Here is a 27,555-nt window from a genome sequence, read left to right as displayed (position 1 = left end):
CAAGGTTCAAAGCCAGCCGAGGCACAAAAGGACCTGAGACTCTTATCTCCAGTTTACCTCTAGAAAATGGGAAGTGGGGCTTGGCTCTAGGGTAGAGTGGTAACCTTAAGCTAAAGCACTCAGGGACAGTGCCCAGGCCCAGAATTCAAGCCCCATAATCCACCCCCCCCCATTAAAAAAAAAAAAGAAAGAAAAGAAAAAGAAGAAAAGATTTGTTTCTTCTCAAATTGGACTTTTTTAGTAGCAGAAATCAACCTGACTCAAAAGTATTCTTTTTATCCAAACCAAGTCAATAGAATTTTAAAAAGAAAAACTATGCCGGGTGCAGTGGCTCATGCCTGTAATCCTAGCTACTCAAGAGGCTGAGATCTGAGGATCAAGGTTCAAAGCCAGCCCAGGTACTAAAGACAGTGAGACTCTTGTCTTCAATTAACCACTAGAAAACAGGAAATGGTGCTGTGGCTCAAGGGTAGGGCAGTAGCCTTGAGCTAAAGAGCTCAGGGACAGCACCCAGATCCAGAGTCCAAGCCCCATGACTCACAGAAAGAAAGAAAAAGAGAGAGAGAGAGAGAGAGAGAGAGAGAGAGAGAGAGAGAGAGAGAGAGAGAGAGAGAGAGAGAGAGAGAGAGAAGAAAAAGAAAAAGAAAAAGAAAGAGAGAAAGAAAAAGAAAGAAAGAAGGAAACAAACAAAGATGTATGAAATTATGGCTTTGGGGGAATCTCTGCTTTGTTTTGATATCTAATTCCCAGCATTTATGAAAACACAGTGCCTTTCCTAAGTGCATTATTCTTTGAGAGACAAACTCATGGGCAATGAATGTGTGAGCAGATGTTTGACAAAATGCTAAACATGGCCCAGTTTGCTGCTTAGGCTTTTATCATGAAAATAAGTATTTTTAGAAATAACTGTTCCTTTCAATGGAGCAATACTTAGAAATTTTTGAATCTATAAATTGAAATAAATTTAAAGTCATTAAAGCTTACCAAAAGATTTGCTTGTGAATCTGAAAGAACAATTCTCCCAGTAGTTCACTTAAGCTGCTTAATGTGTAACAGTTCTTGTTTTATCAACATCTTTAGAGAAACTCAATGATTTACTGAGGCAAAGAAACCTTCCATTGTATTAAAAAAAAAAAAAAAACTCGGGGCCGGGAGTTTGGCCTACTGGTTAAAGTGCTTGCCTAGCATGCATGAAGACCTGGGTTCGATTCCTTGGTACCACATACATAGAAAAAAGCCGGAAGTGGTGCTAAGGCTCAAGTGGTAGAGCTCTAGCCTTGAGAAAGTCCAAGGACAGTGCTCAGGCCCTGAGCTCAAGCCCAGGACTGGCAAAAAAAAAAAAAAAAAAAAAACTCACACAGTAGGAATGTATGTGATTAATGTAAAACCTAGAGATCTAGTGTTTTAGAAATATTTTTATATGGCCTTCCATTTTCATTTATTTATTTTTTTACAACCATCTAAAAACCCTTTGGCTTTTAATGTGTTTTTCATTCTCGAGGCTCTTAAGTGACTACTAGTCCCTTAAAATGTTCAAATTTGTTGTTTTTGCCAAATTTCCATAGGCAACGAAGAATGGAGAAAAGAAATTGTAAATGGTTCTCGGAGCTTCTTTGGGTTAAAGGGTCTAATGCCAGGAACAGCATACAAAGTTCGAGTTGGTGCTGAGGGGGACTCTGATTTTGTGAGTTCAGAGGATGTGTTTGAGACAGGCCCAGGTGAGGCACACACCGCACCAGCTTCCGCTCTCACCCAGAGGTGGGAGCCCTGGGGCTGTAGTTGGAGATGGGGCAGGTGGAGCTGTATTACGAATAGGACCGCATATATCTCTATGGGGCCCTGTTGGGTTAGAGATTTGTTTTTTTGATTTTTTGGCTCTTTTTCCCAAAAAGAGTTACTGAATTGAGCAAATCATCTTCCAGCTGTCTTATTGCCAAAAACTGTTACCAAAAAAAAATTTTAATGTGATTTTTAACGTACTAAATTTATTTAGGTCATCCAATTTTATGTAGATTACATTGTGAATTTTCCCTTACAGTTAATACAAAATTTTTGCAATGGTATAAAATTGAAATAATTTATCAGAGTCACAATTGTTTATGTCAAAATGGATAACCCAGCAAAACCCTGCAATTTGATTAGATGACTGACATAGGTTTATGTGAAACAAGAATTCTATGATTTATATGTTACACTTCATTGCAACAAATTTTACTGTCTACATGTGTTACATGAATGTTACCAAAATACACAAATATAAGAAGTAAAATTTCTGAGGTAAAGAGAAATGTAAATTCAAGTTCAAGAAATTTTGTTTTTGCTCACAATATAGCAACCAGTCCCTGCTTGCTTAAATTTAAACAAGGGTCATGTGGCATGTGTTTTATTTTGTGGCTTATTCATTTATCTTATCTTTAGCCACTCCATACATTTCTGAGAAGACATTGCATATGCTATGAAACCCATAGGTGAAATGGATGTTTGGTAGTATTTTTCATTAACAAAGCTTATGATTCTTAAGCTCATATCTTAAAATTTTTAAAATCTACAACTATAATTTTTAAAGAGAGAGAAAAGCACAACGGTAGTATCTAATATCAAATATTATGTTTCAGATATCCATTTGCTATCATCATGCTTTAAGAAAATAATTTTCCTTTCATAATGTTCCTTATACTTTTATATTTGTTTATATACAGCATGCTAGGAAAGTGCATTAAATATATTAAATATAAAGGGGGAGAAATAAAGGGAGAATGTCTCATTGAGTCACTCTTAGTTTTCAAAGGCCTTTGCTTGTTACTATTGATAACTTAATTTCTAAGCACTGAAAGTTCCAGCAAGCAAACAGCTAGAATGGAAGCAGTAATGAGAGTGCCAACTAGTGAGCTGGCACCTCTGAAGTTGGCCCTGTAAGCTCACTGACACCCCATGTCAGTCTGAAAGGTGGAGAGCCTGCCCAGGTCACAGCTGGAGCATGGAAGTGCCTGACCTTCCAATACCTGAACCGAGGACCTTTGCTACACCCGAGATACAAGGTCACAGAGGCCACATCCCAGAGGAAGCAGGTTTTTTCAGAAATGATGTCTTTAGTTAGTACAGTGGTTCTGCCATTCTGGACCCCAAAGAACTCCATGTATGCTTAACTTGCAGATGAATTAGATTCACTTTCAAATTCAAATGGTAGCCCCTCTCCCCCCGCTCCCCCCGCCCATACATAGCTTTTTTTCCCAAGACAAAAGAAAGCCCTTTGGAAAATCAAACTTTTTCTTCTTTGGTGGTGTGATGCCCACCATTCCAGCAGCATGTGCTAGGTAGTTCAAGATGAGTGACTGTGAGAGGCAAGTCATTCGTCTGTGCCAGTGAGGGGGAGACAGGACAAGGCACAGCTGGTTATTGTCACTTAATGTAGATAGATGACACTAATAGAAAGAGTAAATAGTGATGACATTCCAAGTTTAGTGAAACCCAGTATTGCTCTGTGCAAAGATGGTTAGCACTCTAACACTCTGCTCAGCGTTATTCCCTCCCAGTTTACATTGCTCTATTCTGAGGGCTGCTGCATGGACTCGAGGTGGTGCTGTGACCTAGTGTTCTTGTTAGGTTTTGCAGTTGGCATGTCAGTACCTGTGAAAGCATAGTGCGTGGCTACTTCTGCCTTTATGAACTGTTTCTCTGACTTCTAACTTAAGGAATCTAGACTTAACTTTTCATATCTACTCATTTTGTGAGTCATCTTAACACCCTCTCTCACAGTCAGGTTTCAAGGTTTATTTCTTCATCGTCTTCTATAGCACATACTAAAACACAAGCCAAGCAAAGACTGGAGGCTGTGTCTGAAGCTAAACGCTTTCCTATGTTCCTGGCATGATTTCTTGAGCAACACCCCACCACCACCTCCCCTTCTCACCTTGGTCCCTCACCTTGGTCTCTTAACATCTGTGCCGTAAGGCAGATTTTTGTTCTTAGGGATCTTTTTGTTGTTGTTAGCAACTACCAAACTTTGAAACAACTTTGTTGTTTTTTCCCTTTTAAAATATTCTTAACTATTCTAAATGAACAGGACATTTTTACATAGAGTAGATTCTTTATAACTTCTAAAGAATAAGTAACCATTACTCTCACAGTGTTTCTTCTATGTTTATCTTAGAATTCTGAGTATTTCCTCAGAGGCTTTCCAGACCAGAGTGCACGTTGTCCACAGACAACAAGCACAGTGAAAGCAGAAGACAGTTGCTAAAACTAATTTCTATGTAACAAATGAACTTCCTTCCTCTGCCTTATTTTATATATACATATTCCTTATGTGTTTGTTTCATTTACTGCTTATGACTATTCAAGTTATATATATGTTATGCATATATGTTTGTGTATATATACATAACTTCATTTTTTAGAAAATGAAGTGGAAATCCTCTTTCATTCTCAAGCCATTTCCTACTAGTAAAGCCCAGATTCTAGAAAGAAAAAAAACCAGTGGTTTCATCTTTATGACTGTGTCTGTATGTGCCTTAGTTATGACCTGGGTCTGAATGTTGCAGGTAAGATGAGCTAGAATGTCTGAGTAGAGCTTGATGCCTCTTGCAATCATTCTGGACTGAGATCCCATTAGAGTATAGATGGAGGCCAATTAAAGTTATTTCTACTTACAGAACTTTTGTGTTATGTCAACTTCTAGTACACTTGTGAGTGGGGGGGTGTATACACTTAAAACACATTCATACTATTTATTTATTATTATGACTGATTAATCTGAAACAATGAGATGAGAAAATATTACAGTTTTCTTTAATGTAGGAGCTAAATTTCAAAGCCCAAATTGCATGTTTGTATATTACCTGCCAAGGAAACATAGCCAGGTTTTACAGTTGTATGTGATAACCAGTTCTCAGCCAGTTCTGTTTCAGCAGGCAGCATTTTTGTAAGACAATATCTATGCTAGGGCTTGAGCATCTTGCTGCATTTCCCCCCTATGAGTTGCATTTAATTAGGCAAAAAAAAAAGTCAGTGCTGAGATCAAGGCTGTAAATCATGCAATGAATGAAATACAAGGATTTCTCAATTTTAATTGAGAAGACTTATGCCATTTTGTTTGGGGCTCAGTTTTGAGGAAAAAAGACCATGTGAGATTTGATAGAAATACACTGGGGGTAAAAACATCATGAAAGACTTTTTCAAACTCTTTATTTAAGGTTGTCTCAGTATGGGAAGTTCCTAAAGCATTCTATGTACAGATGTTTTCAGATGTGATGGCTTGATGTTCTTTTAGTAATGCGTATTATCAGTGTAGTACAATAGCTAAGAGCAGGCTCAGTGGAGTCCAGGTAGACAAAGCTCTGTCTCCAATTCTCAGGCAAGTTCTTTACTTTGTCTTGGCTTGAGTCTAATCTAATGCCTACCTCAAAGGCCAACTGTGAAGAACAAATAAGACTGTACTCTCAGCACAGTGCCTAGCATAAACAATAAGGGTCCAAAACTGTTAGCTACTATTCTTACTGTCATCGTCACCGTGACACCATGACAATGACAGGTGTATAAGAAGAAATTTTCTTATGCTGTGCTCCTCTTTTATCTGGTTATATTACAGCTCAAACCCTCAATGGTGATTCATAAAGGACTATTAAGGAAAGGCTACTGGCTTTTGCTTTCTGGTCCAGATAATCTATCTTCACTCCTCATTTTATTTCTTAAACATATTTTCATACACTTCATACACTTTTCCTTACACTTGATTTGGAGCATTTCATCTTTCTCCCTTACTATGTAAATATAAAGGTGGTGAAGTGATGTTGGGTTTACAGCACAGAGAAAGCATGAGATATAGGTAGCCATGCTTATCTCTGCAGTCACAGACCACACACATCTAATACAACCACAGGAAACATTTTCAGAAGAAATTCAGTCAGATAAAGCATAGCACAGTCATGCTTGTGTGAAGTCAAAATAAAACCTTTAAAGCCTTTAATATTGATTATTGTCAAAAGATTTCTAAAAGGCCATTAATGAAGGATTAATGTGAGTTTATTTCAACAAATCCGCAAGGGAATGTCTGAATAGCCATTGATGCTGCACTTGGTCCCGTTGATTGACACTTTTGAATATTACTGGATGTTTTCTTAAGAGTGTTTCATACTGTGAGTTACTGAATAAGGGTGCTTTACATTTATTAACTCAGAATAGAGGAAGATGTGAAGACAATGTATACATGCAAACAAGCATATTCTCTTCAAACTGGTCATTTGTTCCAGTAATGATTCCACTGCTCCACATATATTTTAAAACCTGAATAGATTCTAAGCAGTAACAAGTCTCAATTCTTTGGCAGTAGATTTAATATTTTGGGTATTTCCATTTAGAGCTGAGGTATTTATTAAATAAGAGGTTGATTTTCTCATGTGGACAGCTTTATAGTGAGAGCTATCTTCTTTTTTTTTTAACAGAAGATTTCCAAAACACGGGAGGGGGTGGTACATGACAGCATCACTGCAATGACAGTCTAGTCTTCAAAGTGGTTTCTTAGACCTATACATTCTGTTGTCTTTAAAATTGTTCTATATTCTTATTGTTTTCCTATAAACAGCAGAGTTTTCATTGGTCTGTGAATGTGCTTATGTTGAGAATATACAGTTAAAATAACTGAATGCAGTATTTAATGGGGTTTGATAGCATTTAATGTTATTAGAATCCAGGTTTCTCTATTTTATTTTTTTAATAAGAAAGGTTTTTTGAGGCTAAGTCTTTATAACATTCCAATTTGGGACCATGTGTAAACTATACATAAGGTCATACATTGTAGCTTTAAAAAAAAAAAAAAAAAAAAAGAACCAGAGACCAGTGCAGCTCTCATCTGCTCTAACCCATAAACACCATTGATTTGTTTTCCAGCAATGGCAAGCCGGCAGGTGGATATTGCTACTCAGGGCTGGTTCATAGGTCTAATGTGTGCTGTTGCTCTCCTTATCTTAATTTTGCTGATTGTTTGCTTCATCAGAAGAAACAAGGGTGGTAAATACCCAGGTAAGAATGATTAAAATTGCTTTTTAGTGCTGCATAATTATCCATTAAACTAAAAAGAATCTTGTATCTTTTTAAAATTGTATTTTAATGTCAGGGTAATGTATAGAGAGGTTAGTTACATTCATCAGGTAGTGGGTACATTATTTCTTGAAACTTGATACCCCTTCTCATGCTTTTGTCCCCCTTTCCCTCCTTTCTCCCCCTCCCAATCATCTTGTTTCTTCTAAGTATCAAATTTGTATTTTTCTGTTCATCAAAGTTGCTTTTTCTTCATCTATTTTTCTATTATGACAAACCTTAACATTGTTAAGGATCATGGGACGTTGAAAGGAAACCATCAGTCTGCTCTCTGAAGACATTAGATGCCACAAAAATTATGAAGAAAAAATAACAAAATTATAATAATAAAGCTATGAATAATGAAGTAGCATAAAAACATTTGGTGGGAAAGGAGAGGAAAGAACATGAGATTGTCCTGAGAAATAACACCAGAGCCTATATTGTAATAGTTCACATTTTGATCTGTGGCATTTTCCCCATATGAGTATTCCTTTACCATAGTAGGCCCAGTGAATTTGTATTTATTTCCTTGACCATCTTCCTTATGTTAGAAGACAAAACTGCTAAAAATCAATACGTTTTCAAATATAATTTATTCCAATGGATTTAGCAAATAGATCGGCTTTTAAAAAAAGAACTATTAAAACTTCATGTGTTAAAAAATGCTCGTTCTATTAGGATGCCTTCAAAAATGACTAAAATACTACAACTCACTCAAGGTCACTTACATGGTTGCACAACATGTACTCACCCAGAGGATAAATGTCTTTGCTGTATATCTCAGAAGTATACTCTGAAAAGCTTTGAATAGAAAGAACAGGATTATTGGGTAATAATGTCAAAACTAATTTTTAGTTAAAGAAAAGGAAGATGCCCATGCGGATCCTGAAATCCAGCCAATGAAGGAGGACGACGGGACTTTTGGTGAATACAGGTGAGCCTCTGCTCCTCCTCTGCTTTGTCTTACCTGCCCCACACAAACACAGTCCTCAAACACTATCCTGGGGAAGAGGCTTGGCCAGCAGCCTGCTGTATCTGGTAGTTTACCTGTCACTCCTGATTAGCGTATCCTCACTTTCCATTAAAAATAAATCCCCATGGTAGTCAGAAGTTTGGAGTAAAAAGTATCTTCTAAGGCCAGGAGTTTAGCTTAGTGGTAGAGTGCTTGCCTAACTTGTGCGAAGACCCTGGTTCAATTCCTCGGTATCACATACATAGAAAAAAGTCAGAAATGGTGTTGTAGCTCAAGTGGTAGAGCTCTAGCCTTGAGAAAGCCCAAGGATCGTGCTCAGGCCCTGAGTTCAAGGTCCAGGACTGGCCAAAAAAAAAAGAGTAACTTCTATTTAGGCTCATGCTGTTTTAACCATTCTAGCAAAACCAGTATATTACAATGAGAACAGGCAAAACCCTACACACTATCTTGTAAAGGAAATGTGCTTTTATAAAATCAGTGTCGACAAGTTTTTTAATCTCCAATTCTCAGTTAGCTTTTCTCAAACAATACCTATGCTTATACCACTGCCTGTTAGTAACAAAAAGATGACTGGGTTGGTTTAGATGTTAATTATAAAGAAATACCAGAGCCATTCATATAGTATGCCAATGCTCTTAGCTTGATTTCCTCATTAGGAAGTAATTTTAATATACCTTACCTGCTGGTCCTGGGGCTTGAACTCTGGGCCTAGGCACTATTTCTGAGTTCCTTTGGCTCAAGGCTAGAGTTCTACCACTTGAACCACAGCACCACTTCCAGATTTTTTTTTTCTGCAATTAATTGGAGATAAGAGTCTCACAGAGTTTTCCTGCCCAGGCTGGCTTCAAACCACAATCCTCTGATCCCAGCCTCCTGGTAGCTAGAATTACAGGTGTGAACAACCAATACCTGGATGTACTAAATGTTTAAAGTATTAAAGAGCCATTTTACCTAGGTCTTTTGTCAGTAGTGGGACTTGAATTCTGGGCCTGGGTGTTGTTCCTGAGCTCTTCAGCTCAAGGCTACTGCCCTTCCACTTGCCACTTCCAATGTATAACTGCAGATGAGTCTCTGGGACTTTCATGCCCAGGCTTTGAACTGCAATCTCAAATCTCAGCTTCCTGAGTAACTAGGATTAAAGGCATGAGCCACTGACACCCAGCTATCTAGGTCTTTTTTAGAGAGACAGAGATGATTTTTTAGACATGTTCATAAAACAAGTAAAACATTCATGTATTTTAAAGATTAGGATTCTGGTATCCCAAGTGGATTCTTCTATTTATGAAATGTCCTTTACGTCCTGTTATGCTTGAGTATACAAAATAATCCTTTAAATATCTACTGAGCCCACATTAAGGCTTTTGGTTTTTTCAGAAGAAAAGCCTGAGGTGAGATGCTTCACTATTATGATTTCCAGATGATACTTGTCAATAAGATATTTGGGTTAAATATTACCTGTCTCTGGAGATTATTTTTGGTATTTTCATGTCAATATCATGAAGCGTAATATACCAGTGAGGATGAGAAATGAATAACTTGAAAGAAGGCCATGCATTTTCAGCAAAATTGGTTACACACCAGGTTCCAGGCAGATGCAAATGTTCTGTCCCCAAATTTCCCTATTCCACTCTCCCAGCACAGATAACTATGGTTTCTGAAAGTTCTTGTAAGAGCTGTGTCCTGTGATACAGAACAATGGCTGGTGAGGGTCATATTCTGATGTTTTGACCGTGGGGCTGAAAGTGTTTGGAAGCCACAGGCAGGACCCCATTCACCATGCCCAGAAGGTTTTTACAGCACATTAGAACAACCTAAGATGAGCACAGTCCACAGCAGATGTATCTTACCTGGAGGATTAGCAATCTTTGCTGATTAAACCCAGTCTTCACATTTCTCCTGTAAGCAGGGGAGCTGGTAATTACTAAAGAACTTCTTTTGAGAGTTCTTGAGGCTATAATTAGATAAAGGTATGCACGCCAGCCCCTTGTTTATTGTTATAAAGCCACATCTTTAATATAGCCTGGAAAAGTATAATGTTTGCATGAATTGAAAACAAGTCATTGTGTTCATACATTCCCCACATGATAATGGATTTTTATTCTGCATTATCATGCTTAAATGAATATGCAATGTACTGCTCACTTTGTGGGTCTCAGGTATCAATCTGCTATTTTATTGATATGAAACCAAAATCTGAAAGAATAGGACTTTCTCTGAATAACTGCTAACTATACCATTAAAACTTGATGAAAGCTGAAGTTGAGTTTTGTGAACTAGCTTGCAATCAAGAGGCTATTCATTTTTCTTTCAACTCAGCCATTACGTGTGATTATTTTATGATATTTAAGTGGCCTAAGTCTCCATATTTTTAATCTCTAATGACAGTTGTTCCCCCGTATTAGATTATATCTGAAAATTTCTTTTCTTGTTCTAATATTTGTGTGTGCTCTCTGATATATCTACTAATTTTTCATGTGATTTTGTTTCCAGAGCTGTACATAGCAAGTATTTGGTTACTGACATCACAATCACTATTTGACCTTACATCTGTTTGATCATCTATCTTTGTCTCTGTGTTAATTCATGCCTGCTCTATTTCTGAGGCATTCTCAGTGGCTGTCATTGACTTTTGTCTTGACTTTCTCAGATTAGAAAGACTCCATTTGGGCTACTGAGTACAAAGACAAAAATAATTGTCAAACATGTAATAAAGGATAATAAACTGATAATAAAGGAACCAAATAAAACAACTTTCTGACAAGAATCTTCAGCCCAAAACAGAATTCAGCAGTTGGATATTTTTTCCTTAGTGAAACATACAATTCATAAGGACAATGCCACATGCAAAAATCACTCCCCCAAATCTCAGAACCCTTTGTTATAAATGTGGTTTTGTCCTGTGACTTTCAGATTCTATCTCAGAATTTTCCCCCTTTCGTTCAATTCTACCTAAAATAATCACAAAACCTTTATTATTTGAGATGTCAGAAGTAATGAAAACATTTTCAACTGCTTATTATAGAATTTGTTTTAAAAATAATATATGCAAGGGTCATTGTTTTTCCTTAATCACTGGGGTTTTCCCTCTTTACACCTTCTGAAAGTTTTGTGTTTATGTTACTTCGACTCTTATTCTACCCCGAGTGCGTGCTGACACACACACAAAACTAAGAACTATCGCTTAAATGTAAATTAACTCCATTCACGACTGGTTCATTCTCCAGCCTGAGGTTGAAACTGTTTCTAAGTGGTCGGCTTTGATGCAGAGAACATTTCATATTGCAAAGAGAGATGGAACTTCAATGGTGGCCAAGTTTGATTTTTTTTCATATGCTATAAACCTGTATGTTCATTCCAACACTCACCCCATGTAGTTACCCCCTCGTGGAAGACTGCAGCTTTGTTTGTTTGTTTCTTTAATTATACAGACAGTAGGATCTGCATCTTTACTAGCATATAGAAAAATTACAGAAATGCACCAACTGTGTAAGTATTTTCCTGTTCTTTAGATCCATTCTTTTTTTTAATCCAGAATGAAACTAGATCAGAAGTCATGTGCCTGTGGTACTTGAACTCTTCACTTACTGCATAATTAGAGATTCTTGCCATGTGAATCTTGTCATTGGTGTTACAGGCTTGCTAAGCTCTGCTCATAAAGTTTGACAAAGCTATGTTTCATTTCTTACATACTTCAGTTTTATTTTGCTCACAAATATGTAAGCAGAATAAATGACAAGCTCTTAGAGTGTGGCAGAAAGAGTTTTGGGTTTTGATATCAGTGTAGCTACAATATAGCATGGTGATGGTAAGATAGTAGCTGTAGGAAAATCAAACATACTATCTCTGATACTTTTCCTGTTGCTAAATTTTATTCAGTAGGTATTCGGTGGATATGCACAACTCTGAACTAAGCACTGTTGAAAAAAATAAGTTGCCTAAGATGTGTCCTTAATATATAAGAAAGGAAAATTTATGCCGTTATAAAATTAAGGAATGAAAAGTTTTAATGTTAGAATTCTAAAGAATTTCTGAAATGACCACTGTTTCTTCTATTGTTATTTTACTAAGAATTCATCCAGCTAATGTTTATTAAATGCCTACTGTTACCCAAGCCTTGGGGATCTCAAAAGCAACAAACATTTAGCCCTATATTTTGAATGTTTAATGACCATATTTTATATGATTTGAACATTTTTTGACTATACTAGAGTCTTTATAAATATAACTACCAAGAATATATTTGTATATATATACATTATGTTGTAATTTCTTTTTCTTTCTTTTTTTCTTTCTTTCTTTTTTTTTGATTCAGTCATGGGGCTTGAACTCTGGGCCTGGGTGTTGCCCCTGAGCTCTTCAACTCAAAGCTACCACCTTACCCCTTGAGCCACAGCACCATTTCCTATGTTGTAATTTCTTTTAAAATCTAGTTAACCTTTGACTTGGGCTAAAAATTAACATAAAATATTTCCTGCCCTTAAGAGTTTTTTATTAAAAGTGTGGATAGATTTTTATTCACTTTGTAAAGCTTTGAATGCTACATAACAAAGTGTATATAACTCTTGCACTATCTGAAACTTTTGCTTCCTCTTATTTGGTAAACTACCATTTCACAATTCCCCTTTTATCTTTGAGTTGCAAAAAGACAAGCACTAATACAGTGCTTCACTCAGACTTGTGAGCACATGTCGCATATAGAAAGTTCTGTTTTGGTGTATTGCAGAGAGTATTTCTTAGGGGGAAAAGTATGCCCTTGAACTAGAGGTCTGCAGTGGGAAGAAGAGGAGCAATGGGGCAGAGACATGTATTTGTTATACACAAACCATGTGGCAACCACTGTATTTATGCTTCATGTCATGTCTCATTTATCTAGAGTCTTATTATAGCAATACAAAAATTATAACATACTGCATCAGGTCTAATCCCAGGCCATTTATCTTCAGTTAATCACAAAACACTGGAAATGGAACTGTGTTTCAAGTAATGGTAGTATTGAGCATAAAAGCTCAAGAGACAGCCCTGTACCCAAGCCCAGTGTTCAAACCCCATAACTGCCACGCATGCACACACACACACACACACACACACACACACACACACACACACACACACACACCATTCCTACCAAAGATTCTGCTTTCTTTGAATACCTTCTGCTGGAAAGATTCTGTGTAGAATTTCTACTTTCAGCCTTCTACCAAGCTTGATCTGATGCACCACAGACCCATAGGTGGAATGGATGGCTGCTTCCAAGAAGCCCCTCTTGGCTGTTACTTTTCCTAACTGATATATGATAGCTCATGTTAAAACCCAAATGAATCTGAGGGCAAACACATTAGAGTTGTTTTTTAAAAATTGTAATGTTTAGCATAAAATTAACATGAGTATATTCTATATACCAACAACTAGAAATGTTGATTTTAAAAATTATTCTAGTTATAATAGCATAAAAACACAATGCAGGAATAAAGCCAACACAGAAATCTTCCACTGGCATCAGAGACTTTTCTTCTATTCCTTGAGCCAATTTGTCTGTCTCTGCACCAGAGTAACAGTCTCAATAACAGCATTTTTCTTGATATGTGCTACGTCAAGTTCTCTAACCTAGTTAATTGCTTTGGGTTTGGTTTGGTTTGACTTTGCCAGGCCGGGGGCTTGAACTTAGGGCATGTGCACACTCCATGAACTTCTTTTGCTCACTCTACCACTTAAGCCACAGTGCCACTTCCTGCTTTTCCTATTTTTGTGGTACTGAGGAATTGAACACAGGGCTTCACGCACAGTAGGCAAGCACTCCACCACTAAGCCACATTCCCAGCAGCTTGCTATTGTTTTTTAAGAGTTTGTTTTTAAATAACCTTTGTTCTTTTCATTTGTATATGATATCTTTGAATTATCTTGAGAAGTGTCTTATAACAATCTTTTAAGCTTAGTTAGGTGCTGGTGACTCATACATGTAATGTTAGTTACTTAGGAGGTTAAGATCTGAAAGTTCACACAGTTGGAAGCCAGGCCTAGAAGAAAAAGTCTGTGAGACTCCATCTCCAATAAACCAGCAAAAAGCTGAGCTGGAGGTATGGCTCAAATAATAGAGTGCCAGCCAAGCCAGCAGGTCAATCAAGTGGAAGGCATTTATTCAAACCTGAGTTCTAGGAGGAAAAAAATAAAGTATTTTTAATATTGCAAATGAATTTATTATAATGAGCAATACATGGAAGATTAACATAATGTCTGTATTTCAGTCTTTTATCTAGTTTTAATGCTACAACAAACTTGCATTCCTGGAATAAATCCAACTTGGATATGATATATTATCTTTTTTTTGCCAATCCTGGAGCTTGAACTCAGGGCTTGGGCACTGTTCTTGGGCTTTCTCAAGGCTAGCACTCTACTACTTGAGTCACAGCACCATTTCCAGCTTTTCCTGTGAATATGGTCCTGAGGATTGAACTCAGGGCTTTGTGCATAGTAGGCAAGCACTCTGCCACCAGGCCATGCTCCCATCCTGTTGTATTATCTTTTCATAGACTGATAAATTTATTTTGCTCAAGATTTGAGATTTTTCTCATCTGTGTTCATAAATGACATTAATTTACAGTACAGTCTTCTCAGTGTTCTTGTTGGCTTTAGGGATGCACCAATGTCATACTTGCCTCATCAAGTTGCTGAGTGTTTCTTGTGACATGTCCAAACTTTAACAAGTTAGAAACTGAACTAGCAACCTTCCCAAACTTGTTCATTCCACAGTAAGCAAAGTGAATTCCAGGCTTTCTGTTGCATAGTCTTCAATGCTCTCTTTTTCTCTGGACATACTAGTGTTCTTCCACTGGAGCCACAGCCCCAGGGTTTTCCCTTTTATACCTAATCCATGTGAACATTCTCTTTTCTCTGTCTTCAAAAGTGTTTGTAATCTGAGCATGTTGTACCATCTCCATTATTCCTGCTTGGGCCAAGTCACAGCTATCTCACTCTTGGATTTTTGCTACCATCTCTAAATAGCTCCCTAGAACAAAGGCTGGCAAACTTTCTCAGTAAAGGGCCCACTAGTCAATATTCTAGACATGGTAGGCTACATGTTCTCTGCTGCAGCTCTGCAGTTCTGCTGATACAACACAAAAGGAGGCATAGAGTGTATGTAATAAATGGATAGGACTCATATTTGCCCTAGGTTTCCAGCCCCTACCATCTAGGATAGTTATTGTCAACATACATGACAGACAGTGATTTCAAGAAGACCATTGAAATTTCAAGAAGACCATGATTAAAGGTAGATGTGGAAGAGAAGTCTATAACACTCTTATCTTTAACCAGCAAAATACTAGACTGGAAGCATGCATAAGTGGTAGAGCACCAGCTATGAACAACCAAGCTTAATAAATGCAAAAGCTCTACCTTCAAGTCCCTAGTGCTGGCCAAAAGAAAAAAAAACATGTGGTTGGATCATGTCATTCATCCATTGACAGAACTCCAGTGACTTCCTTTCTCACTCTAAGCTAGAGTCCTTACCGTAATCTAGCCCTGCTTCCTTCTATTATACTCCTACCATTCTCTTTCTTCCTTGCCCATTCACTTCTAGCTATACCACGGTCCTGGCTCTTCCCATAATGTGCTAGTCTTGCCTCCTGCTCAGGGTATTTAACCCCTTTGTTACTTCTGCCAGAATCACTTTCCTCCCAGTATTCATCTTGCGAACTTAACTCATCAACCTATGATCAAATGCCATCTCTTAATGAGTGCTTCCCTGGACATCTTTGCTAAACTTTGGTTCCTTCCCTAACTCTGTTGGCTTCCTCAGTTGTCTCTTCTCTGTAATACTGATCACCCTGTGACATAAGTAATTTTTTGTCATGTTGATGGTTAGCCATATTTTCTGCCACTGGAAGACAAAAACATGAGAAGGGGTATCAATGAGTGAGAAGTAATGCACCTACTATCTGACAAACGTAACTGTAACCCCTCCATACATTATCCCGACAATAAAAAAGAAAATCAGTACAAAGAAAGCTCAGTGATATCTGAGACTTAGTCTGTTTGGCTGGTTGATATATCCCCGATCCCTAGAAAAACATTGGCTTTGGAGTAGGCACTCAGTGAACATTTCCTGGATGAAGCCAGGAGTGCACAGATGGCTGGACAGAAGAAGTGCCATAGACAAAAATGTCAGGTACCGTTTCCTTCGGGGAAAGTTCTGAAAGTTCTGAAAGCAGAATAAGACTAACCATTGGAACCCAGGTAGAAAATTCTGCTCATTGTTGACCTCTTCAGTCTCATTAATTTCCTACCAAGTCATGCCCAATAAGAGATATTTAAGCAGTGCCTAGAAGTTCATCATCAAACCCCATAGGTGTTGTGCAAGCTATTGTTATAACAGATTGGATGGTGGGTGGTGTATTCTCCAAAATTCCCCTAAAGACTGGCTATCTCAAGGTTCTTTGATATCAACCCACTGGTTTATCAGCACAGGAAATAGAAGAATATACATCATTCTGTTTGCCACATGCCCTAACATATTATCTAACCAGGTAACTATCAATACCACCTGCCAGTGTCATATTGCCTATAACATTATTCCTTAGACTTGAGTTTTCTTGGAGAAAAAAAAATGAAATATCCATCAGCAATTACTGGCAAATGAGCAAGAATATTTGTACATCTGAGAATCTTCAGTGTCTGAAACAGAGGGAGCAATAATGTCTCAACAAGTTGCTCTATAAAATACTGCTGCTAAAGTAGCCTATTGTTACATGAAGACTTTAAAATCAGTAATATGTCTACTTTCCAATTTGAATTGCTTTTGTTGTTCTTTGAATGAAAGCAAAATATTGGATTGTATCATTGCCTTTTTTCCCTATTTTTCTCAAATATTACCTATTAAGGAATAAGTCTATGTGCTCTTCTGCTTCCAGAAATTGTGCTTAGCAGTTCAACAGTGAAATATGAAAAATTATAATAATGATAATGATAGAATCCTATACAGTTTTATTGAAGATAGACCTAACATTTCCATTCAACATGAGCAGGCTGCATAACACACATGAGAAAAAGGGAAAGAGGTTAAGATGTATTTGCTTTCATATGCAGGGAATCAGTCTTCAGAACATATCTCTTAGTACAAATGTAGTACTTTTGAATTAAATTGTACCTCTCTCTAAATCAATAAATCTTTACCCACTGACCAAAGTTTCTATAAGGGAAATTACTGTGTACTATCAGTATAAGGATTTTGCTTTTCTTCTTAGGCTACTCTCATTTGTTTCTTCTGCATCCTTTTAATTGGATTTGTAGGTCTTTTGAAAGGTAAGGTTGAAGTTTACAAATCTAGTCTGCACTCAACAACAAAGTTCTTTGAGATGCAGGATTTTGCTTTCCTTCCTAGCTCAACAAAAAATAAATAAATCCATATTTCACTGTTAACCAAATCATGCTCCATTCATAGTCAAGGAATCAAAAATGTTACACGATTTAACCTACTAATTTCTCAATTTGCCATAAGCTTCCCTTTGCATTTGAAAAACAAACTAGTGATAATTTTCAACTTACCTCAAGTCTTCCTTTTTTTCTTAATGCTTATGATAGTTTCTGGGTTGCTTTCAAATCAGGCATCAGAATTTCTCATTGAAATTAACATGCATAACCAAAAGCTCTCCACTCTACTAGAAGATTTCATGATTCAGCCATTTTTGCACCTGGTTTTCATCCAGCCCCATCCAAGCCATTGGAGACAACCTGACATTTAGATTTGACTAAAGAAGCTCAGGACTCCAAATGCTTTACTTTTTTCATAATTTGCATGCGTTATCTTTTAAAAGCCTCATATTTCACCTAACTACTAGTCTGGACAAAAATATTTCTTCTTTCTTCCAGTGACGCAGAAGACCATAAGCCTTTGAAAAAAGGAAGCCGAACACCTTCAGACAGGACTGTGAAAAAAGAAGACAGTGACGATAGCCTGGTTGACTATGGAGAGGGGGTGAATGGCCAGTTCAATGAAGATGGCTCCTTTATTGGACAGTACAGTGGTAAGAAAGAGAAAGAACCAGCGGAGGGAAATGAGAGCTCAGAGGCACCTTCTCCTGTCAATGCCATGAATTCCTTTGTTTAATTTGGAATCTCTTTGCCAATGCTCCATTTCTCTACATTGTTTCTCCTGAGCACTCATTTATTAGCCCTCTCACAGTATAAACATATAGGCAGAAAGTCTATTTCTACTATATGTAAATAATATGAGAATGGTTAGAACAAGATTGTTCAAATGATATATTAATGTGAACTGGGGTGCAAAGTGCATAATTCTTCATTCAATGGGGTTTGGTTTCCTTTCAGTTTCCTCAGAACTGATTAAAAAATAATGCAACATCATCAACAGATCATGTTATTTCTTCTTCAGGATACAAGATGCATGAAAAATGCTACATACTTAAAGGACCTACCTGTGTATCTTATTAAACATGGTTTGATACTTTGTTTATATTGTCCTTCGCTGAACCCCTAAAGATGAATTCCGTTTTCATTGTCAAGAGTGTTACAGTAGTATGCCCTAGAACTTCAATGTCTTTGTGGACATTGTGGTGACTCTGTCTAGCTATTGTTAATCTTTTTTGGGAGACTGTTAGGAACAGTGTGTATACTATATCCTTGTTACATGAGATCACTATGACAGTTGCATTTGCTGATGCTTACTGAGACTCTATTACCTGCTCTTCACTCACTCCTGTTACTTCCTAGGCTTCTAATATTCCAGGTATTGCAGCAGCACAGTGTTCTTCTACTTTTTACATTATCTCTGTGGTTGTTTTTAGGCAAACAAGTGTATTGCGATGCATTTCAGCATTTGTGCCATACTGAAAGAATTGAAATCACATCACTCCAATTAAATCCAAATGGTATTCCGGAAAACACAGAGTAAGACACATGTAGTGCCTTCAGATAATAAGCATTCCATAACATAACACTGCATTCCGTACCAACTGGTGCCGCCAACTCCATCCCACATTTCTGTCATTGCCCACGAGTGACTTTTAAATGGCAGAGATGATGAAAATTATAATACTGAAACGAATGTGAAAACAAAATTAATAGGGCAGTTCATTTTAAAGGGGCATTTCCCCATACATATTTTAAAAAGCTTCCTTATTAAGGGTACATGATGATTTTGTAATCTTATAGTTTCTACTCAAGCAAGTCATATTCAATAAGACTTCCCTGTGGTTAAAAAAAGATAAAATCACAAATTATTGCATGTGATAGCATGCCTACAGTAATACATTATTCTGTAAGACCTTACCTTTCAGAACTTTACAGCATTAAGCAATGGGAATGTAAATTGCAGTGGACACATTTCAGAATCTGAGAAATCTGACAAGTGCTTAAAAGTCCAGCAATCAAGGGATTGCATCTGCCATTTGAATATAAACATGTAACCTATCATAGTCATCAACAAAATCTATGAAACATGAAATATCTCCAAATATGAAAACCTAGAACTGAAGGAATGCTCAGTTTCATTTGCCAATAAATTGGTTTCTCATAACTTGCATCAAGTTTAATTTTAAGTAAAGCTTTTTATATGTAGATATTTTGTGGAATTTGTTGAATTTGTAAATAAACTTAAAGTGTAGATGCTATATGCTTAGAGGTGTTACCTACAAACAAACAGGCAGACAATGTTCATGTTGTACTGTATAAAAAGTAAACTAATTAATGCTGTGTGTGGGAGTGGAAAACATCTAAATGCCTTTTGTGATTTTTTCCCCTTTTTTGTTGTTGTTGTGAAATTGAAATAGTGAGCTTTTCTCCATGTATTGCAGCAGGTTTGTATTTGAAATCTTGAGAGCTTTGCCTATGGAGCACGATATGCTTAGGTACTTGACATCTTTGACAAATGCAGACAAAACATAGTTTGAAGCTTAGGGTCAGGATGGCCCTAAAGCCTCTGTGTTTCCCTATTCACTCTTCCCATACCAACCTGTCCCCTGGAAAAACAAAACTACAGAATGGACTCAGACATGTCTCAGACAGCAGCACAGCGATGAAAGTCACTTTGAATGTATCAGTGCTTTGAAAGACAGTGAGAGTACAGTTTTTAACTCTTCATAATGAGATGATAGATAAATTGATCCCATGCTTGAAAAAAATCAATCCTGTAATAATACAACAGATTTTGTATTAAAATTAAATGTGGTTTTAAAAGTTTCTCTCTTTTTTGGTAATTTATTCTGTTCATAGTAGTATGTGAATGTCCTAGCAATGGTAAATGTGACTAGAAATCACAAAAAGAAAAGAAAGAAAGAGAGCAAGAGAGGAATGGAGGGAGGGAGGGAGAGAAGAGAGAGAAAGAAACAAAGAAAGAAAGAAAGAAAGAAAGAAAGAAAGAAAGAAAGAAAGAAAGGAAGGAAGGAAGGAAAAGAGAGAAAGAGGGAGGAAGGGAAGAAAGAAAGTATAAAGAAAGAAGGGAAAGAAGAAAGGGAGGGAGGGAGGGAAGGAGGGAGGGAGGGAGGGACGGAGGGAAGAGAAATCTGATTATTAAAGTCTTGATCTTTCTGTGGCTTTTCACTTTTTCAAACATGTATTTCTAAATGTTTTAAAGTGGTACAGGTTTTGTTTTATATGTAGAGAAAAATCAATCACAAAACTAAACTGAAAAGCAAATAAAACAAGGCATATCAAAAGCATTTTTATGAAAATCCAGGAAGAGATACTTCTAGTCTTTTTTGAAAAGGTTCCAAAAAATCAGATACTGTCTTCTCCCTCGAAGCGGCTCATCCTGAGTAAGATCACTGACTGACCCGTGCTCTCCTCAGACATTCTTTAACATGCCAGTTTGGACATTTGTAAGTATTACACATGTATCATCCATTCCCTTCTCCCCACCCTCATTCTTCCCACTACCTCAAAGCTGTGTTTGCTCTGCACAAACAGCTGAAGACAAGCATGTTCCATATTCTATTTTTTTCTCCTTATTTAGTGGTCCCCTGATTCTTGCATCTGAGACCTACTGTCTCAGACCTCCCCGCCCTGTGCAGTTATACAAAGAAAGGGTTAAGTACACTATAAGATGCCTTATAATGCTTGTTCTTTCCTTTATGAGGGCATCCCTGCCATTCGTTTTAGAACAGCAATCTCTGCTACATTCCTGCTAAAGCCCAGAGTTCCAGACCAGAGCGTCTGTCCACATTAGGGACCAGGAAAACATAAGGGACCACAGAAAGCATCGGTCCACAGTTGGTGTAAACCATCTTATTCAGATGGTTTTTAAGGCTGATTTTGGAAATGGATTGTGGAGTTAAAGAACTAGAAATAAAATCTCATCCCAAATGAAATCTCCCTCCCACATGCGATACTTCTGTAAATAACCATGAGAGGGCCCCCTTAGGCAGCACAAAACAAAGACAACTGCCAGGAAATGTGGAAATGCTGCAAATCGCTTCCATAATCAGACGGTGATGTCAAGGGAAACTATCGCCAGCTGCAGCCGGGAAAATGGGATTTGCAACTTTCTCTGATGAGTTCACAGCTTTCAGGGAGTCCGCACGTGGCGTGTGAGCCTGTTTAATCTGCTCTTTCCTGGGAAGAGACTGTGCCTGAGTGCTCCATGGCTTTAGCTTGTGTGGCAAGGGAAGGAGCTGCAGAGTATGAGGGGAGGGCAAGTCCTTAAAATAATTCCTCTCCATTTCTCCTGATGCGCCGTTTTGTCTGCCAACAATAGTTTGGTGTTTAAAGATGATATAGTCCCTAACACTTAAAAAATAAATAAAAACAAAAAACTACAGACTAAACACAGACAGGCACTTTTCACTCCGGTCATTGAACTGACAAGAAGAGAATTTCCATTCCAGCACTGCTATCGACCAGCAGCGTGACTGTCCTCAGCTCACACCTCCCAGTCCTGCTTCCTCAACTACAAATGACTGGGAGCCGGCAGTCTCTGAGACAGGCCGAGGGGTCTTTGAATCCTGTAGTTCCTTGGACTAAAACAAAATGAGGATTCTGAGAACCTTCTGGGATCAGGTATTTCGCAAAGAAGACGAACACAGACAAAAACCAGATATGGTTTCCTGCCCTTGAGGAGCCTGGACACCAGCGTGTGGAGCAACAGATGAAAGCACCCATGAGATGACAGCAGAATTCCACACTGCAGCCAGAGCAAGGAAGAGAGAGGAAGCCATCCCCTGAGAAGTACCAGCGGTGCTTTGTCCACTGGGTAGGAGGCCTGAGAAAGTGTGAACTGTGAGGTGAAGGGCCTGTAAGAAAGAGACCAGGTGACAGAAATCACGGCCAGCAAGTCTGAAGCAGAAGATAGGAGCCAGGCCAGATAGGACCTGAAGGACAGTGACAGTTTGTGAGCAATGGGAAGTATTTGGAAGGTCAGGAGCCAGCATGTAAGATTTGTGGTGAGGATGTGAAAGGGTATCAATGTATGTGAATTAATGCACCTTCTATCTGGCAAATATCAAATTACAATTTTTAAAAAAAAGCATACAAAAATAATAAAAAAAAAAGATTTGTGGTGAGGGAGAGAGGAATTCTGGGATTGTGTGGAAGATGGTAAGAAGCTTGGAGAGAGCTGGAAAGGTAACAGAGCACTAAAGGTGGAGAGAAGTGAGTGACTTCTGAAGGCCTTGAGGAAGTAAAGCTGAAAAGACAATTGAGGATGCGGAAGTTAGGGGCAGGGAGGGTCCAAGCGTTGCTCCTACACTTCCGATTTGCCCAACACACTTGAGGTTTACTTAGCTGGGAACAAAGGAAAAACATCCAGGCTTGTGGGTAAATTACATGTAAATTTGAGCTTAAAAAAAAGAAAGAAAGAAAGAAAGTGAACTATGGGGCACCAGTGGCCCAGACCTATAATCCTAGGAGGCTATGACCTGAAGATCAAAGTTTGAAGCCAGCCTAGGCAGAAAAGTCCAAGAGACTCTTCAACTAACCCCAAGACTGGAAGTGGAGCTGTGGCTCAAGTCGTGTAGCAGTAACCGTGAACAACAACAACAAAGCTTAGGGACTAGGCCTTGCGTTCAAGCCCTAGGACCAGCATGCGCGTGCACACGTGCACAAGGATGCACACGCTCGCACGCGCGTGCGCGCGCACACACACACACACACACACACACACACGAGCTCTTTCTTAGGGGAACTCATACTCAGCAAAGACTGTGTTGAATCTTTTTCACTCTTCTTATGCATTGAACTCTACCCCCCTTCCTTCTGATCACAAATCACTTCCAACAAAGTGACCTTATTTCATTTATCTATATAATAACCTGTCAAGCTTAGCCACCACGTTGTTTTTGTAAAAACGCTTAACCTGCTCGACCACCTGAATTTGGTTTCGTCCTTGACTTAGGTGACGTCGTGTGGTGATGGTCACCTGTGAGTGGTGTTTACTTTAAAAGCTCAGCCCCACTGAATCCTCCGGCTGTTCTCTACCAGCTGGAAGGAGGGGAGCAGTAGGTGCATAGTTATTAAAATGACTCCAGCTCAAGTCACTGACTGCTGGTGACTTTCATGGAGTAGACTCAAGTCCCACCTGAGTCTGGGATACAACATCTACTTGAAAAGAAAAAAGAATAGAGAAGAAGAAAGGGAAGAGAAGAAGAAAATGACACACCAGCTCACCCCTTCATCTTCTGCTGCTTTACCAATCTCGGCCTTTACCTCCTGTGAAAGCAGAGGAACTATCCTTTCTCTCTCATAAGGACGGCTTTCTTCCCAGGTGGGTACATGTCTTCATCCTCTGGAGAGTCTTACTCATCAGTTATCCCTGCTTCCCTGGTCTATCTCCTGACATTAAGCAGTTCAAGTCACACAGAAATGAACAGAACTTTGAAAGCTTCCATTCCCATCCCATGCAGCCCATTTCAGATAGTGTCTTTTTTTCTTGGTCAGAAAAGGTAGAAATAATAGCAGAAAAAGTATGTAAGCATAATCATAGAAGCTACTATTTTGTGCCTTTGATTATGATGAAACTTCTCCAGCCCTAGTCACTTTACCCTAAAGACAAGTTCTTTCTCGGGCTGTAGCTTTGGAGCTCATTTGCTCAGAGAATGACTCACCAAAAAGAACTGTTTTTAATCAGAGGCTCTCAGCTAGCACATTGGAATCACCTAGGGAGTCCTAACTGCCTACTGCCCTGTTGGCCTCCTAGAATCTCTGCTGTTACTGAGATGTGGCTTGAGCATCATGAGTTTCCAAAGGTCCCCAGATGATCCTGCTGTGTGGTGATGAAGAAGCTACTTGTTCCAGCATTATTGTGTGTGCATTTACAGTACCCAGTGCTTAGAATAGTTAACATGCTTCTTCAACAGCTTTGGTGGATGACAAATTCTCTTGTATTTGTCTCATTAAAAAAACATCTAGAGGGTTTGGAATGTGGCCTGGTGGTAGAATGCTTGCCTAGCATGCATGAAGCCCTGAGTTTGATTCCTTAGTGTCACATAAGCAGAAAAGGCTGGAAGTAATGCACTGTGCTTCTAATGGTCAAATGATAGCCTTGAGTAAAAGAAGCTAAGGGTCAGTGCCAAGGTCCTGAGTTCAAGCCCCAGGACTGGAAAAAAAATCTAGAGAAAATACATCCCTCATAAAATGTTGACAAGACTATATAATAGTACAGATACTTTGGAAAATATTTTAACCATTTCTTTAAATACTGAACATAAATGTACCAAGGCCCAGAAAATACTACTCCTGGATATATACCCAAGATAAAACTTATACTTATTCAAAGACTTGTACATGACTGTCCAGAGAAGCACTAACTGTAATAGCCTAAAAGGAACATCAACATCAATGAACAGGTGAATGGATAAGCAAAATATGATATAACCATGTAATTAAATAGTACATCTATATAATGAAATGCAACAATATTCAGCTAATTTGTGTGAGTATGTATGTATACAGGCTTGAACTCAGGGACTAAGCACTGTCCCAGAAATGTTTTCCTCAAGGCTAGTGTTCTACCACTTGAGCTACAATTCCATTAATGGTGTGTGTGTGTGTGTGTGTGTGTGTGTGTGTGTGTGTGTGTGTCATTTTCTGTGATGTAAGAGTCTCACAGATTTCCTTCTGGGCCGATTTTGAACTGTGATCCTCAGATTTCAGCCTGCTGAGTCTTGCCCAGCTCTCCTTCTTTTAAACAGCCCCCAAGTTCCATTTGCCTCAGTCTCTACAACTAGGGCACCACTTAATTAAACAGTTACCAAATTTGGTGGATTAGTTAGGGTCCAAGGCCCTTGGAGAACATCTTGCAGTGGAAGACATTGCTGAGACTGGACTAGGGAAGAATGCCATTGTTTGAAACTTCCCAGTTTAGAGAGTAACTGTCAAAATAAAAGCTGTAAAGAATAGAATGCCCCTCCTACATCCTTCCGGGATCCTCCTAGCCTTGGGGGGGGGGGGCTGAGAGAAAAGGAAGGGAACACAGGAAACAGACCTGAGAACTACATTTTCTTTCTGTCTTTCTTTCTTTCCTTCTTTCTTTTTTTTTTTTGCCAGTCCTAAGGCTTGGACTCAGGACCTGGGCACTGTCCTTGGGCTTTCTCAAGGCTGGCACTCTACCACTTGAGCCACAACACTACTTCGGGCTTTTTCTGTGTATGTGGCATAAAACCTGGGTCTTTGTGTAGGCTAGGTGAGTCCTCTACCAGTAGGCCATGCTTCCAGAAGTACATTTTCAAATCAGCAAACTCACAGTGACTCATCAAGTCTTCTCTGATTGGTCATTTGTCTTATTTGCATAGAGGCAACCAATCAAAATGTAGCCCAGAGTATAAAAACCCCTAGACACAACCACTAAGGACTTGGAGAACTGACACACCAGCAGCAGAGTCATTGATGGAGAACCAGAGAAGACCACAGCAGTAGCTGTAAATGGAGCTGTCAGCTGAAGCTGAAACACTGGTAGGCATTGCACCTGCCACTGAGCTACCACACTAGGCAGGTGTTGCCTGCTATAGCCCTGCAACTCTGTCATCTCCAGAGCCAGAAGAGCTATAGCTCAAATGAATTCTGCCCACTGGAAGAAACGGCAGAAGAAAATTCTGTGATACTACAAGGCAGATTTGAAGAATAGTCAGATAATCTCCCACGAGGCTACTGTAGACCATCTGACTCTGTTAAAGGAAGAAATGGGACAGTTGGTTATTGGAGAAACCCATAGTAAACTTGTTGCAGTTAACTGTTTAGAGGACTCTGCCTGGCATCACTTTTGAGATAACAGAAGGCTGTTAGTCATGTCAAAGAGGGGTTTCCTTTTCCTCTCTGCCTGAGGGCTTTATAAGCAGGCCCACACTCAGTTGTCCTTCCTGGGCTCTGTAAGCACTGGAGTTAGCATCTTGCATTCTTACAAAATCCCATTAAAATTCCTGACTGGCTGCTTAATGGTCTCCTGAGACTGAGCAACCTTTCACACATCTGTCAGGACTTGCAAGGTTCTTTGTGCCCAGTGAAGAATCCTTAGCCATCATGAAATTTCCCTGAGTCTGGGCAAGTCGTTAGCTGAAATTTCCCAGCCCAGTCCTCCAGGGAAGATGTGGGAGCAAGGCCACAGCAGGGTTGTCCCGGGTTCTGGTAGGAAAAAGACAAACGCTGTAGACTTGAGTCTCAGGCTGCCTTCGCAGGAAGTACCTTGTCCTAAGAAAGAAACGTTCACCCTCCCATTTTTCACTTTTGTTTCATGGAGGGGACACTGAACTGTAGGTTTGCAACCAAAGTGTGATATGTTATCTATCTAATGAAAATTGCCTCTTTGGGAGTTCCTATGACTAAGAAAAATTCATTTGAGTGTGATTATTTGCTTCTGCTATCTTTGCTACCTGGCTATCAGCCTCTATTTCTCTGTCTTGAGAGAGAACAAGTAAAATGAGAGAGAGAGAAAGAGAGAGGGGGAGGGGGAGAGAGGGAGAAAGAGAGAGGGAGAGGGAGAGAGGGAGAGAAAGAGGGAAAAAGAGAGGGAGGGAGGGGAGAGGAGAGATCTGGATAGTCACTAAAGGACTGTGGGTTTTCATATGATTTTCAGTGTCTTCTGCATATGTCTAATGTGATTAAATGTGCATATATGATTTTCCAGAAAAATCAGTAAAGTTGTTTTCTTATTGGAAAAGTAAAAGAGACCAATATTTTTTAAGATGAGCTTCACTGAGAAAGTACTTCTGATTCACTCTCCCATTCGCATTTTTTGTCCAATAGAAAAATTACTTTTCTGGAAAATATTGAACTATGCTCTAATCCTAATCCTAAACCTAAAATATAAAGGTTAAGCCATTCTGAGCCGGAGGCAAGATAATTCAAGACAACATGGAACAAATCTATGGTGACCTTTCATTATTATTTAAAGGCAATTTCTGAAACACAAGTCAGATTGTCACTTTAAGTTTCATTATAAAACTGGAGCTACATGTATAAAAGGGAACCCTCAAGATAAGATTAAAAAAACACTTAAAGATGCAGCAAGATTTTTAAATGTACATACTTCAAAAGAAATGAAAATACATTTTATGTAGTGTTTGAAA

At 38.6% G+C, this 27,555-nt stretch overlaps 1 protein-coding gene across 21 annotated transcripts in view; it reads left to right on the top strand.

The window, feature by feature from the left end:
- Nrcam (neuronal cell adhesion molecule) overlaps positions 1-20,243 on the top strand; it is a 266,290-nt gene extending 246,047 nt beyond the window's left edge. For 14 of the 21 annotated variants that reach the window (XM_090333010.1, XM_090333018.1, XM_090333016.1 and 11 more), the window contains 4 exons: positions 1,566-1,718; positions 6,886-7,017; positions 7,933-8,011; positions 17,915-20,243. In XM_090333010.1, coding sequence (XP_090189136.1) covers positions 1,566-1,718; positions 6,886-7,017; positions 7,933-8,011; positions 17,915-18,152 — 602 coding nt within the window. In that variant the 3' untranslated portion in view covers positions 18,153-20,243. The remainder of the gene's footprint in view (positions 1-1,565; positions 1,719-6,885; positions 7,018-7,932; positions 8,012-17,914) is intronic. The other 7 variants (XM_090333028.1, XM_090333025.1, XM_090333027.1 and 4 more) reach the window with 1 other exon arrangement.
- Positions 20,244-27,555: the final 7,312 nt, after the last annotated feature.

This window comes from Megascapheus bottae, chromosome 5, assembly GCF_031878675.1.
Source record: "Megascapheus bottae isolate mThoBot1 chromosome 5, mThoBot2.hap1, whole genome shotgun sequence".
Classification (NCBI taxonomy): Eukaryota; Metazoa; Chordata; class Mammalia; order Rodentia; family Geomyidae; genus Megascapheus; species Megascapheus bottae.
Note: the sequence above shows the minus strand (reverse complement) of the source record. Positions and strands in the feature narration are given on the sequence as shown.